We start from the raw sequence: 12,258 nt of genomic DNA on the forward strand, positions 1-12,258 counted from the left end.
GAGCAGCATACTATATTCAGACACCATTTAAAGTATGTGGGAGGACATGCATAATTTGTTATATGACACCATTTCATAGAAGGGTCTTGAGCATGTGCAGTCTGAGTAACTTCTGAGAACCTAGAGCCAAGCAACCACCACAGAGGTGTGTGTATGTGTGTGTGCGTGTGTTTATGGTTCATGATAAATCCAATGGGATAGGGATTTTCGGTTTTGATTTTGGTTTTGAAACCTCTTGATAAAATAGGAAATTAAAAAAAAAAATGTCTGCCCTTTGGTCTAGACCCCAACAAACCCAGGGAGCTACAGAACAGAAGAAAGGAGGGAGAGCAGTGGAGAGCAACAGGCAGCTGAGGATGCTATACACTAGTGTCACTGGCTGGGAGGACAACAGTCCACCAGCCACAGAAATGGGTGGTTCCAGTCCCAGGATACCACAGGAGAAGGCACATCGACAGCCTGCCCAGTTAGCATGGGGTGGGGGGCAGAAAATGCCTATGTGGGAAGAGCTGGTTAGCAGAATGAAAGGGAGCAAGGACATGAAGGGCAGAAAGAGGTGGCAGCGAGCAGCAGGGACCACAATTTGCTTTTCTTCTCATTGTTTCACACTCTTCAAACCTCATCTTCTCTCGCAGTCCAGGTGCCTTTGAGCTGTACTGATCCCAGGTGTTCTTCCAGAACTTTCTTTTTACACAACTATTCATTCAGGTCATAGATCACAGGTTTGTGATGAGCACTACGCCAGGCACTAAAATACCAAGAGTCAAGATGGCGTTTCCCAGGGGATGGCAGAAATCTGCAAACAGGTGTAGCAGCCAACTGTACTTGGAGTAAATTCTCTAGTCTCTCCCTGTCCCTTAATTTATGTGCTCAGGAGAGAGAGTCACCCCTCTCTCTCTCAATCCATGCTTCCCTTATCACTCTAAAAAACAGGATAAGATCTTTGGGGACAGAATATAGGTTTCCAGGTAACTAAAGGGGGGGGGTTGTTAGCTTTGTTTCCATGATAGAGTCTGAGAAGTCCAACAATGTCTGTCTCGCACTTGGAAAAGTTAGTTGAAACTTTTCTTTGGGCCTCCAACCACTCCCAAATAAGGACACGGAGATTTATTATTGATTATAAATGTTTGACCTTGGCTGAGGCTTGTCCCACTAGCTCTTTCAACTTAATATGACCTGTTTCTGTTCATCTGCATTTTGCCTTAGGGCTTTTAACCTTTCTTTCATCCTGTATGCCCTACTTTCCTGCTTCCTCTGTGTCTGGCTGGTTGGTCCCTGTGTCTCCCTGTCATCCCATTTCTTTCTTCGTTGAGCCCAAATTCCTCCTCCTACTTAATCTCCCTGCCTGGAAGTTCCGCCTATAAGTCCTCCCTTGCTATTGGCCACTTAGCTTTTTATTAGACCAGGCAGGTGCCTTAAGCAGGCAAGGTAAAACAGCAACACATCTTTGCATAGTTAAACAAATATTCTGCAATAGTTTCTCAGTTCACAGCCTGGGTGCTTCAGCAGTTCCAATCTGGTGTTGAAGGCCTAAGGAATTCCTAGAGAGCAACAGGTCTCCAGTCTGTGTTGGAAGCCCCAAAACTGGTCCTAATGTTGTGGGGTAACCATTAGAGAATATTGCTCAGACATATTTTAAGTCAATAGAAAGTCTTTTTCAGCCAGCTGCAACTACAATGGGTGTTCGGGACCCCAGGGTAGCGCTGAGCCTTTCTCAGGGTGAGCTTTTAAGCACAAAAACCGTATCTCGGGTTGACATACTTCAGTTCACAAGAACAGTCAACCAGAAATACAGCTACGAAAGCCGAAACGCAAGGTTAGTGCATTTTGAGACTTTCCCAGAACTAGGACTTTGATGAATTAGGTCCTTGTTTTCATTTCAGCATGCTGCATGCTGTTTCATGGCCTCAATGGTACTTTTAGAGTCAGTTGTTCTGAAGTCTGGGGGCCTGTTACCTACTATCAGTGAAGGAGTGGAAATTGCTTTTGAGTTGACAGCCAGTGTTAAGCATCATGTCAGGATTCAGGCTGAGGTGAGGTCTGAAACAAACAAGCGCCGCGCACAGCCCCCCCCCCCCCCCCCCCCGTGTCCGCGCTCTGTGCGCTGGCACCCAGTTACCGAACTTCGGGCAAGGGGCTGGAGGTTAAAATACACAGACACACACAGACAGAGAGACAGCGACACTGGTCATCCTTGAATTCCCCAAGAATGTCCCCTTTTATTGTGTTCAGGGGCAGATTATATAGAGATAGCCACGCCCCAGCCAAACCCACCAGAAACCACTCTCCTGCCATCAGGAACTCCTGAAGGTCTTGTGCTCAGAGCAGCTGTAGGCACTCAGATCAGGAAATTCAGGATCGGGGTCTCACTGCTCCCAACAAACAAGCCGTTCCATGTGCTCAGAATTCCACTCGTTTAAGACGAGGAAATTCTCCATTCTTCTGCAAGGCAGTGTGGGTGTACTTAGCACTATTCAGATGCACACCCAAAAAAGCTTAGGATGGTAAATTGTCCACGGTGCACACTTTGTGGCAAAAGCACAAACGCAATCCTCTGGAGAGTCCGTGTCATACAACACAACCTCAAGTCAGGAAATTGAAAATGTCAGCCTTGGTGATTACCAAATCTTTGCTCTTTAGCCAGCGGCCAGACTTGCCCCTGAGATGCAGGGCTTCTGTTTCTGTTCCCTAGTTCTCCTACAGCTAGCTAAGGTGTAGCAAAAGCTCTAATTGGTCTTAAAAATAAAAACCCAGAGGCAGATATTAGGGGGTGAAAGCTGAAAGATCAGAGAAGCAGAGCAGCCAGCCACTAGAGTTCTTACCTTTGCGAAATCCTCAGACTGTAAAGAGGCTGACCACCTGTCTCCTGACTTACATTCCTCTCTCCGCCCAGCCATATCACTTCCTGTCTATCTGTACAGATTTCCAGACCTCTATGGTTAACTAGTGGATAGCTCTGCCCTCTGATCTTTAGGCAAGCTTTATTTGTTAGTGTACAAACAAGATATCACCACACAAAGGGATGTTCTAATGCCTTCCAGAATTAGGTTTCTGAGAGGACCAACTATCTTGTTCTCATGCATGCTAGGCAAGCCCTGGATAGTGAGTGACACCCTGGTCCTACCTACTGTGGCTATAGCATCCATGCTCCTGCATCTGGCACATAGTAAAGCAGAGTCTCTTTTTTCTCTCCTCTACCATCCTCCCTTTTATTCCCCTCCCCTCCCTTCTCCATTCTTCTCCTCCTGCCACCACCACCCCTCTCCCACAGATACATCTGTGACTCTTTAAATACCTCTTTGATTGCCAGGAAAGAATAACCTGTGGTTCTCACCAGAGTGGGCAGATGAATTTCTACCCTGGCTGGCCTTTTATCCCTCCACCCACAGCCCTAATATCTCTTTTTCCTGAGGCCCCCTTGCATTTCCAGGTGGCTCTCTTGATCATGGAATAAGCAAAAGCACACAGCTTTCTTGCTTAAACTTACTTTGTGTCTGTGAGAAATATATCCTTGCAAAACTGTAGTGTCACAACCGTTAAACTGGCTGGTCACACATCCGCGCACAGACCCTCTCTTTTTCCTGGCAGCTCCTCCCCGACCTTTAGGACTCTTTGTAAGTGTCTCCTCCTTCAAGAAGTTCTTCCATATATGCTCCATATGTGTGAGTCTGTGCACATATGCACACATCTGTATATCGACGTGCATGCACACAACTACAAATAAAAAAGTAAGACCTAAACAAGCAAAAGGCTCCAGCGTGGGTTTGCACAGCACACATTTATAGCTTTATAGCTGTCCATTTCTGACACTGAGTCCAGGGCTGGACTTCAGGGCCTAGACGTGAGGACTTGCTTTGTCTTGCTCCTCACTGTATCCCTTGCTCCTCCCGGCACAGAGTAGTTGCTCAGTCAATATCTCCTGGGGTGAATAATATCTTTTAAACAAAAATATTGGACATTTGAACAATACTTATATCCAATTAAATTTAAATTTTACATCACTCATTTACACGCTTGCCGTTTTTACAAGCGCAATAGATTTCAATTAGTCAGCAAATGCATTTTCAACAATGTGCCAGGGGTCTTTTGAAATAAGTAAAACATGTTTTGATTCCTTCCTTCCCGGAGACTCTGTGGGCACCGAAACCTGTGCAAACAACTGCAGAATGTGTGTAAGTGAATCACAGAAGCCAGTGTCTACTGAAGAATGGAAACGGAAGTTTGATTTAGTTTGCAAACTCATTCATAAGAAGCGAAAGTAGTTAGCTACCTTCAGATTTCATTAAACTTGCTCCTTACATGCAAGTGATTCCTTTTCCGTGCAATCTGCTTTCCTTTTTATCCTGATACTTTTTTATTTGGGGTTACTTGAAAATGAATCTTTCTACAAATCCAGAATTCGTGTTCTTAACTTTTCATGACACTCACTGAGATTTTGGCATTTACCTCCTACAACACAACACAATATAAAATAAAAATGTTAAAACAAAAAAAGCAAAGAAATGAAGGTCTTTATTCTCACAAATAAAACTCAATTTAAATTGTAGATGATGTATTTGATTAATACTTTTATTTGTCTGTAAATGTACCCCAAATGACAATCAATTTTTAAAAATATAAGAAACATATAAGAAGGATTAATGTAAGTTTTTTTGTTTTTTTAAAATATTCATTTATTATGTACACAATGTTCTGTCTGTGTATATGCCTGAAGGTCAGAAGAGGGCACCAGACCTCATTACAGATGGTTGTGAGCCACCATGTGGTTGCTGGGAATTGAACTCAGGACTTTTGGAAGAGCAGGCAATCCTCTTAACCACTGAGCCACCTCTCCAGCCCTAATGTAAGTTTTTCAAGCCCTGTGCTTGGAAATATCCAGAGGTCTGCAGAAGAGGCCAGGGAGTGTAGGTGTAAGCTTTGACTTCCAGCACTCAGGAGCCACAACTCTGTGATTTCAAGACCAGCCTGATCTACACAGAGTTCCAGGTTAGTCAGGGGCATGTAGGGAGACTGTAGTAGGTGTTTTTGTTTGTTTGTTTCATTTTGTTGTTGCTATTGTAAGGTCTGTAGGAACAGCATTGTCACTGGGTATATTTTGCCATGGAAATATCATCTATGGGCAAAAACGTCTGGAATGCTAGATGATGTCTCAGTTACTTTCTCCCGCTGCTCCTAAGTCCCTGGGGGCAATGGAAGCTGATGGGACACCCTACAAGAAAGCTAAGAGACTAATCAATCAGATGTTAGCACCTGATCATCACTGTTCAGACTAACAAGCTTTTTTGTCCCATTTGGTGTTTTCCTCTATTTCTTGTTTTGTGATACAGGGTGTCACTATTGCACCTTGGCTGGCCTGGATCTTACAGAGTTCTTCCCCGCTCTGCCTCCCTGATGTCTGCACCACCATATTCTGTTCAAACTAACAAACTCTTTAAAGCTTTCTTAGGATATTTAATATTACCTAGATAAATGGATGGTCAGTGAATTATCCTGGTGTGAGGATAATAATAAGGTTACAGTGATGAAATTCTTGCCTTTTCAGAAATATTCAAAAAATATTTATGGATGAAAGGATAGGCTCTAAGAGGGGCAAGAACAATAACATGGTAAAGATGAAATGAGTTAGTTATGACAGAATTACTACAAATAATCACCACAGAGGCAAGTTCCAATGTTCTCTCTATGAAATGGAATAAATTAGCATTTGAAAAATGGCGCACTCCTCGGTGTGGTGGCATACACCTTTAATCCCAGCACTCAGGAGTTAGAGGCAGGAGGATTTCTGTGAGTTCCAGGCTGGCCTATTCTATACATCAAGTTCCTGGACAGTCTGAACTGCATAGTGAGAACCTGTCTAAAAGAGAGGGGGGGAGGGGGGGAGGGAGGGAGGGAGAGAGGGAAGGAGGGAGGGGAAAAGGAAGACAGAAAGGAGAGAAAGAAAAGGAAAAGAGAGAAAGCAAAAAGGACAATGGCAGTCACCATAATTCATATCCCGTGGGAAATAAGTACCGCCTTAAATAGACTCACAGCTATGCACAGAAAGTGTATAGCTTTAGGCTTCTTTTAATCTTATTGTTTTCTTTACCTGACTCAGGAAGAGAAACTGAGTCACTGTAAGGAAGTTAACAACTGTCCTAAAACATTCTTAGTTACTGACTGCAGTAGACACGTGCCTGGACCCTGTGGGAAAGGAGCTGGGGTTTACATCCCTTGTCCCGAGTCCTGATACCCTCAGTTTGTTAAGGGAGTTTAGAAGAGGGAACTAAGGTGACCTTCAACTTCACACTGTGGTCTCAAATGCTTGCTCTTTTCCTACCTGGAAGATTTTCTTTCGTGGGAAGTCAGATTTGGTAGGATTAACTCTCACCTGCAGGGATTCTTTTCAGTTAGTGCCTGAACATATGAAGTCAACCAAGCTTAACATAAGCAACTCAAACATTTCTGTGTAGATTGTAATCATATGTTGACGTCAGAAAAATTTTCTGAATATTCTCTGTAAATGCTGAACAGTCTCCCCCAGGTCCCATTTTAGAAGACGCCATTCCTTTCACCTCACAGCCAGCCTTAACACTGTTGAGGCCAATGTTTGTCCCTCGTTTTTGGTGCGGTTGTAGACTGTCTATTATCTGTCACAGAACCAAAGGAGTATTGGTGTCTGAGTTCTGTGTCTGGATCCAAAGCTCTTGGTTCAGTAGATATGCAGGTAGTTGGGCCCGCTGTTCCCCGGCTTCAAACTTTATTCCTGGCACTTTTTAAAATCTTTTTATTACTTTATAAATAATACCAATCAAAATTCCCACTTACTCTCCTCCTCCCACTTCGCTCCCACTCCCCCACACCCTCACCCCCCACCTCCAGTCCTAAGAGAGGTCAAGGCACCCTGCCCTGTGGAGAGTTCAACCCCCCCTCCATCCAGGCTTAGGAAGACTGGGAGAGCAGATGACTTTGGGGACTGCTTCCAGGGCCCAAGACGGGAGATGACTCTGGGCATGAGGGTTGGGTGTGGGGGGAACCTCTCCTACTCCAGGGCGCCTGCTTCTTAGGAGGAACCAGAACAAAAATCTTTCAGGACTTCTTTCCTGGTTCCTTCCTAGTCATTTTGGTTCTAGTGACCTGGTGGTCTTGACCTTGAACCACCCCCCACCCCCCCACCCCATACCTAACCCCCCCCAACCCCTCCCCCGCCCCGGGAGGCCTGGGACCCTGACTCTGCCTGTCTCCTTAGGAGACTATTTCTCCTAGTTGAAAAGTTTCTCCTCTGCAAAGGGTGTGTTCTATGGTGAGTGTTCCTCAGTGCATGTTAGAGGCACCACCGTGAGTTCAGGGCCTGGTGCACTAGGTGTAGGGGGCCAAGAGCAACCAGTGGTATATATCATTCATTCCTAGAAGGCAGAGACTGTGACAGTCCCCCCCCCCCCCCCCAGCTCCCTGTGGCTGGTGGGAATGGTCCGCACTTGACTCTGGGCACATCCAGTCAGTCTGTCCCCAGGAGACCCTCCAACTTTCGCGTTCTCAGAAGCCACATGGTTTTTAAAGCCCAGCCCAAGACGCCCACCAGTGCTACGCGTTAACCCAGAACCGCCTGCTGGGGCTCCGCGTGGCCAGAAACGCCGGCTGAGGCTCCGCGTGGGCCCGGAGGAGGTGGTGCGGTGCCGGTGATCAAACTGAGCACGCTGCGTCCCAGCCACGCGCCCCCAAGTGTTCCAAGGATTTGGCGTGGCGGGGACGCCCGGTCTTCCGGAGTCGGCTGCTGGCGCGCGGGGCTTCTCGCGTGTTCGCGGGGTTCCTGTGGGTTCTCAGGAGAGGCCACCGCGGCAGCACGGTCCCCTCTGCCAACTGGCCGAGCGCGGTGCAAGTCGCACCCAGAGGAGGTCCAAGCTGTCCCAGTCCTCAGGGCGCTCTGGCCTAATGGACTCCTAGTGCGACCTTCATCGTACCTGCAACCCCAGCCTCGGTCTCAACGCTATGATTTCAATAGAGAAGCATTACAATTTAGGGACCCGCCCGGCCAGGCTCTGGCGGCTCGTCCTCGTGTTGGGCCGGGTTCGGGCACTGAAGCAATGGGAATTCGGCGCGCTGGAGCCCAGCCAGGAATCATCCCTGTCCCCCTGTCCAGGGATAGCACGAGCGGTGGGGAGGGGGGGGCGGGGGGGTTGGGGACAGTGTTAACTGAATACCTGAAGGTGACCAGACTGAAGACATCTTTCCAACAAAGAGCAAAGCAGGACATCGGAGAAGTGGAAAGAAGGACCCTAATCTTTTTGATCTGCTTCTAAACTCTCAGACTGCAGCTGGCCACTGAAGGTGTGGTATTATGAGGACCGAGGGGCCAGGGGCCAGAGGCCAAGTGGAGGAGGGCAGCCTGCTTGAATGTTCAAAACTACCAAAGTCTGAGTTTAGGAATGTTCCCACAAAGCACTCAAGTCGGAAAGGGTGGATGATCCGTGGGAGTTCTGGGCTGTGGAGTGTAAGCAATGTGATGTGGACTTTGTTCCAAAGGGTGGGGAGTACAGACGTTTCCTCCACTCAGAGTCGCTTTCCCCCAAAGCCTCTAATTACAGAACCCACTTAACCATTGACCCAACCTCTAAAATCCCGCCTTTTCTGGCAGTCGTAGGCCATGGGCAACCTCTTGTTTTCTTTGCACCCTGAAGCTGAATCACTGTTGCAAAGTCCTCTCGGAAATGGTTTTTCAAGAAAAGACCATGGAAACACTAGTATTTTAAATATACCTGATAGCCGTTTATTTTCCAAGAGTAGACGTAGACGCTCTTTGTTTCAAATTGCTCTCCACTCGCCCTCCTGTTTACCTAAGAAAACTATAAACTTCAGAAAAATAGCGAATAACTAGGCATAATGCGGCATGCTAGGAATTCTGGAGGCGGAAATAGGAAGATCGCTGGTTCCAGGCCACGAAGAGCTACCCCACAGAGAGAGAGAGAGAGAGAGAGAGAGAGAGAGAGAGAGAGAGAGAGAGAGAGAGAGAGAGAGAATAAAAATGGATGGGTGAGTGGGGGTGAGAGAATGGAGCTTGGATTAATTCCTCTTAATTATTTTCCTTCTAGAAGTCTCGTATCAAAGTATTTTATAAGATAAACTTTCCAACCACAAATATTTGGAATTTTTAAAACCCATACTTAAAATGTCATTCTTGGAATCTATAATGGATATAAAGCATAAAAACGAATTGTGAGATAAAAATGTAAATTCTAAAAGACATTCCATTTATGAAAAGGAATAATGAGACATAAGAGGAAACAAGCGATGTAGCATCCTGATTTAGTATTTTATTCAATCTACATGACTAGGCTTAATTGTTCCGGAATTATTCTATTTATATTACATTTTTGGGGGATTACGGATTTTGGGGATCACAGCGTGTATGCATTCTGCATTTGACTGGGGATCAATTGCAGTCCCTAGGGAATGGAGATGGGAGTGTTTTGTGTTGCCAGCTGTTCTGTGTTTTATTAACAACAAAACATCGCACTCATGTTCATAGTTCATAGGTCCCCGGGAAGTATGCAAATCGGAAACGCCGTGGAAGCCACAACTGAAGAGGACAAGACAAGGCGAGACCTGAAGCTCCCAGATTGCCCTGCGTTCAGGTTATCAAGAGAGCAGAACACAGTAGTAAAAGTTTGGCGGGACTTACTGCATGCTCCGCTGCTGGTTTTCCACGCACAAGTCTAGCAGGCAAGTGATGCAAACCTAGACAGCGAGTGGTTCCGCCCTACCTCTTGACTCCAGGTGTGCCAGGGTGAATCAGCCCGGAGACTGGGCTTGGACATTGTTTAAAATGCTGGCAAGGTCCCCTCTCTGCCCGAAAAGGCGGCCAGAGTTGTCAGTCTGCAGTCCTCGGCGGCAGGTTGATGCTTCAGCAGCGCAGCAACGGCCGACAGATGCTGGCCCAGCCTCGCGCCTTTACCTGGAGCGCAGCTCCTGGAACAGTGCTGCTGCTCTTCCTGCTGAGGCTGCGGCTGCAACACTGTCCGGGCGGCTGCGGACACTTGCAGCAAAGGGGAAACGGCCTGGGGGTGCAGCAGGCACGCTGGGTGCTGCAGCAGGTGGCAGTAGCTCCACGGAACCAAGGGCGGACTCTGCACAGCCCCAGTTCCTCCTCCTCTGACCCCCTGCATGATGCTCTCAATGGTGAACGAGGTACACCCTCGACCGGGCCGAGATTTCGCGTCCTCGTTCCCGCCCCAAGGCTGGGAACTCAGTACAGGTGACAGTGCGGGGATGGCACAGGGTGCGGCCGGGTCCGCATCTTCGGCTTTTCTAGGCGCTTCGGCGTAGGCGGGGGTGGAGAGTAGCAGGTAGCGGAGAGGATGCGGGTGCAGCGGCATGCAGGGGCGACTCCCGGGCGGGGCGGTGGGACGGGTTCCGAGGCCGGGCTGCGGCGGGGCAGAGTAGCGGAGCAGGAGCCTTGGGTGGGAGACGTGCAGGGTTGCGGGCACAGCGGATGGAGGGAAGGGACAGTGCGGGTGGCCTCCCGGGGGCGGGTGGTGGCGCTTGAAGCGCTTTCTGCGCCGGAGGAAGCTACCATTGTCGAACATGTCCTGGGAAGCGGGGTCCAGGCTCCAGTAGTTCCCCTTGCCCGGGTGGCCCGGCTCGCGGGGGATCTTGACAAAGCAGTCGTTGAGCGACAGGTTGTGGCGGATGCTATTCTGCCAGGCGGGGAACTTGCGGCGGTAATAGGGAAAGCGACCGCTGATGAAGGCGCAGATGCCACTGAGTGTCAGGCGCTTGTGCGGGCTCTGCAGGATGGCCATGGTGATGAGCGCGATGTAGGAGTACGGGGGCTTGGCGGGCTGTGGACCGTCCGTGGCGGCGGTCGCGGTTGTCCGCGGCGCTCGGAACTTGCGGACGAGCCCGGAGGAGTTGCTCAGGTCGCCGCGGTCCCCCGTGCTCCTTCGGGGAAGCGAGCGGGCCCCGGACCCCGGCAACTGTGGCTCCAGGCACATCTGGCTTATCTCCCCCTTCTCTTCCTCATCCTCCGTCTGGTCTCCATCTTCCTCCTCTGCCAGCACGTCGATCTCAACCTCATCCCGGTCGGAGCTTAGGGGACTGGGCTGCGGAGTGGAGCAAAGGGGCCCAGCTCTTGCCAAGTTCATGGAGGATGAGAGGGGGAGGAGGGATGGACGTGGTGGCTGCTCACCTGGTTTGGGGTGGGTGGGCTAACTGGGATGCGTCTGCCAAGAAGCTGGAGTCCTCCTGGGTTAGACTTTTCTGTTCCTTCTTTCCAACACGGCGTGGCAAGGTGCATTTAGTGTTCTAAGTTTCTGAGACGTGTGCGGTGGACTCCCCGCTATATATCCCTCTTCCCGTTCCTCAGAATAGGGCTGCTTCCTCCTGACGCGGTCCAATGATGAGGGTCACCCTTCATACCCACCCACTACCAAGGAAAGATGCTCTGGTCTTGGTTTAACCAGCCAGAGTGTTCTGGCGTTGTCTGGGCTCGGTCAATTTTGCTCTAAAACTGCACAAGTAAGCTTCAGGGAGGAAAACATGAAACCCAAAGACCTGTCACCACATCGACATTCAGATACTGGCTTTGGCGCCGGAGAGGGTAAAGGAATGTATTTCAAACAGAATGGCTCACCGATTTAATGCTATATGCCCTGTTCAAGAGAAATGGCCCCTGGCCTCCACGCAAATGTCTCCAAATGTTCTCCCTAACTCGATTTCCCTAAAGGTAAAAACACCCTAGCATTAAGCTGTGTAAGTTCAGAGTGGATTTTAAAAGGTCAAAAACAAACAAAAAAGATATTTCTTTAGTTTCTTTACAGACCCAATTCTCCAAGTTCTTTTAATATTTACCCAGAGAAACAAAGGTGCATACAAACAGATCAGCCTAGAAGAGGCTTCAGAAAGCAACATACTTGCACCCCAGTGACAGCTGATAATTTTCTTTTTCCTAATAGTTTTGACCATCTACACTGGTTTCACCACTTAAATACTGTTTTACTAGTCCTATAAATAAAGGAATGCCCTCAGTGTAAGGGTGTGTTTGCCTGCCTGCCGGTCCTTACGACCTACGACCCCCAACATCCATCCAGAAACAGGACGGGCTTTTATTGTAGTAATAGAGCTTGAAACTAAACTGGGGAAGGGCTGGACGTCAGCATCCCTGCTACTAGATACACCTGAGACCATCGACACATGCAGGGCAGGACAGCAACCCCAGGACCTCTTCACCCCCCCCCCCCCCCCCCCCCCCCCCCGCTCGCCCCGCCCTGAAGGCTTTTGGAGTAC

At 48.6% G+C, this 12,258-nt stretch overlaps 1 protein-coding gene across 1 annotated transcript; it reads right to left on the minus strand.

The window, feature by feature from the left end:
* Positions 1–9,301: 9,301 nt before the first annotated feature.
* Positions 9,302–11,258, minus strand: LOC142851153 (forkhead box protein D4-like). Its single transcript, XM_075975051.1, has one exon. The coding sequence runs from the start codon at positions 11,115–11,117 to the stop codon at positions 9,795–9,797; it is 1,323 nt and encodes a 440-aa protein (XP_075831166.1). The 5' UTR covers positions 11,118–11,258; the 3' UTR covers positions 9,302–9,794.
* Between the last annotated feature and the right edge of the window lie 1,000 nt (positions 11,259–12,258).

Source organism: Microtus pennsylvanicus, chromosome 5 (genome assembly GCF_037038515.1).
Source record: "Microtus pennsylvanicus isolate mMicPen1 chromosome 5, mMicPen1.hap1, whole genome shotgun sequence".
Lineage (NCBI taxonomy): Eukaryota > Metazoa > Chordata > Mammalia > Rodentia > Cricetidae > Microtus > Microtus pennsylvanicus.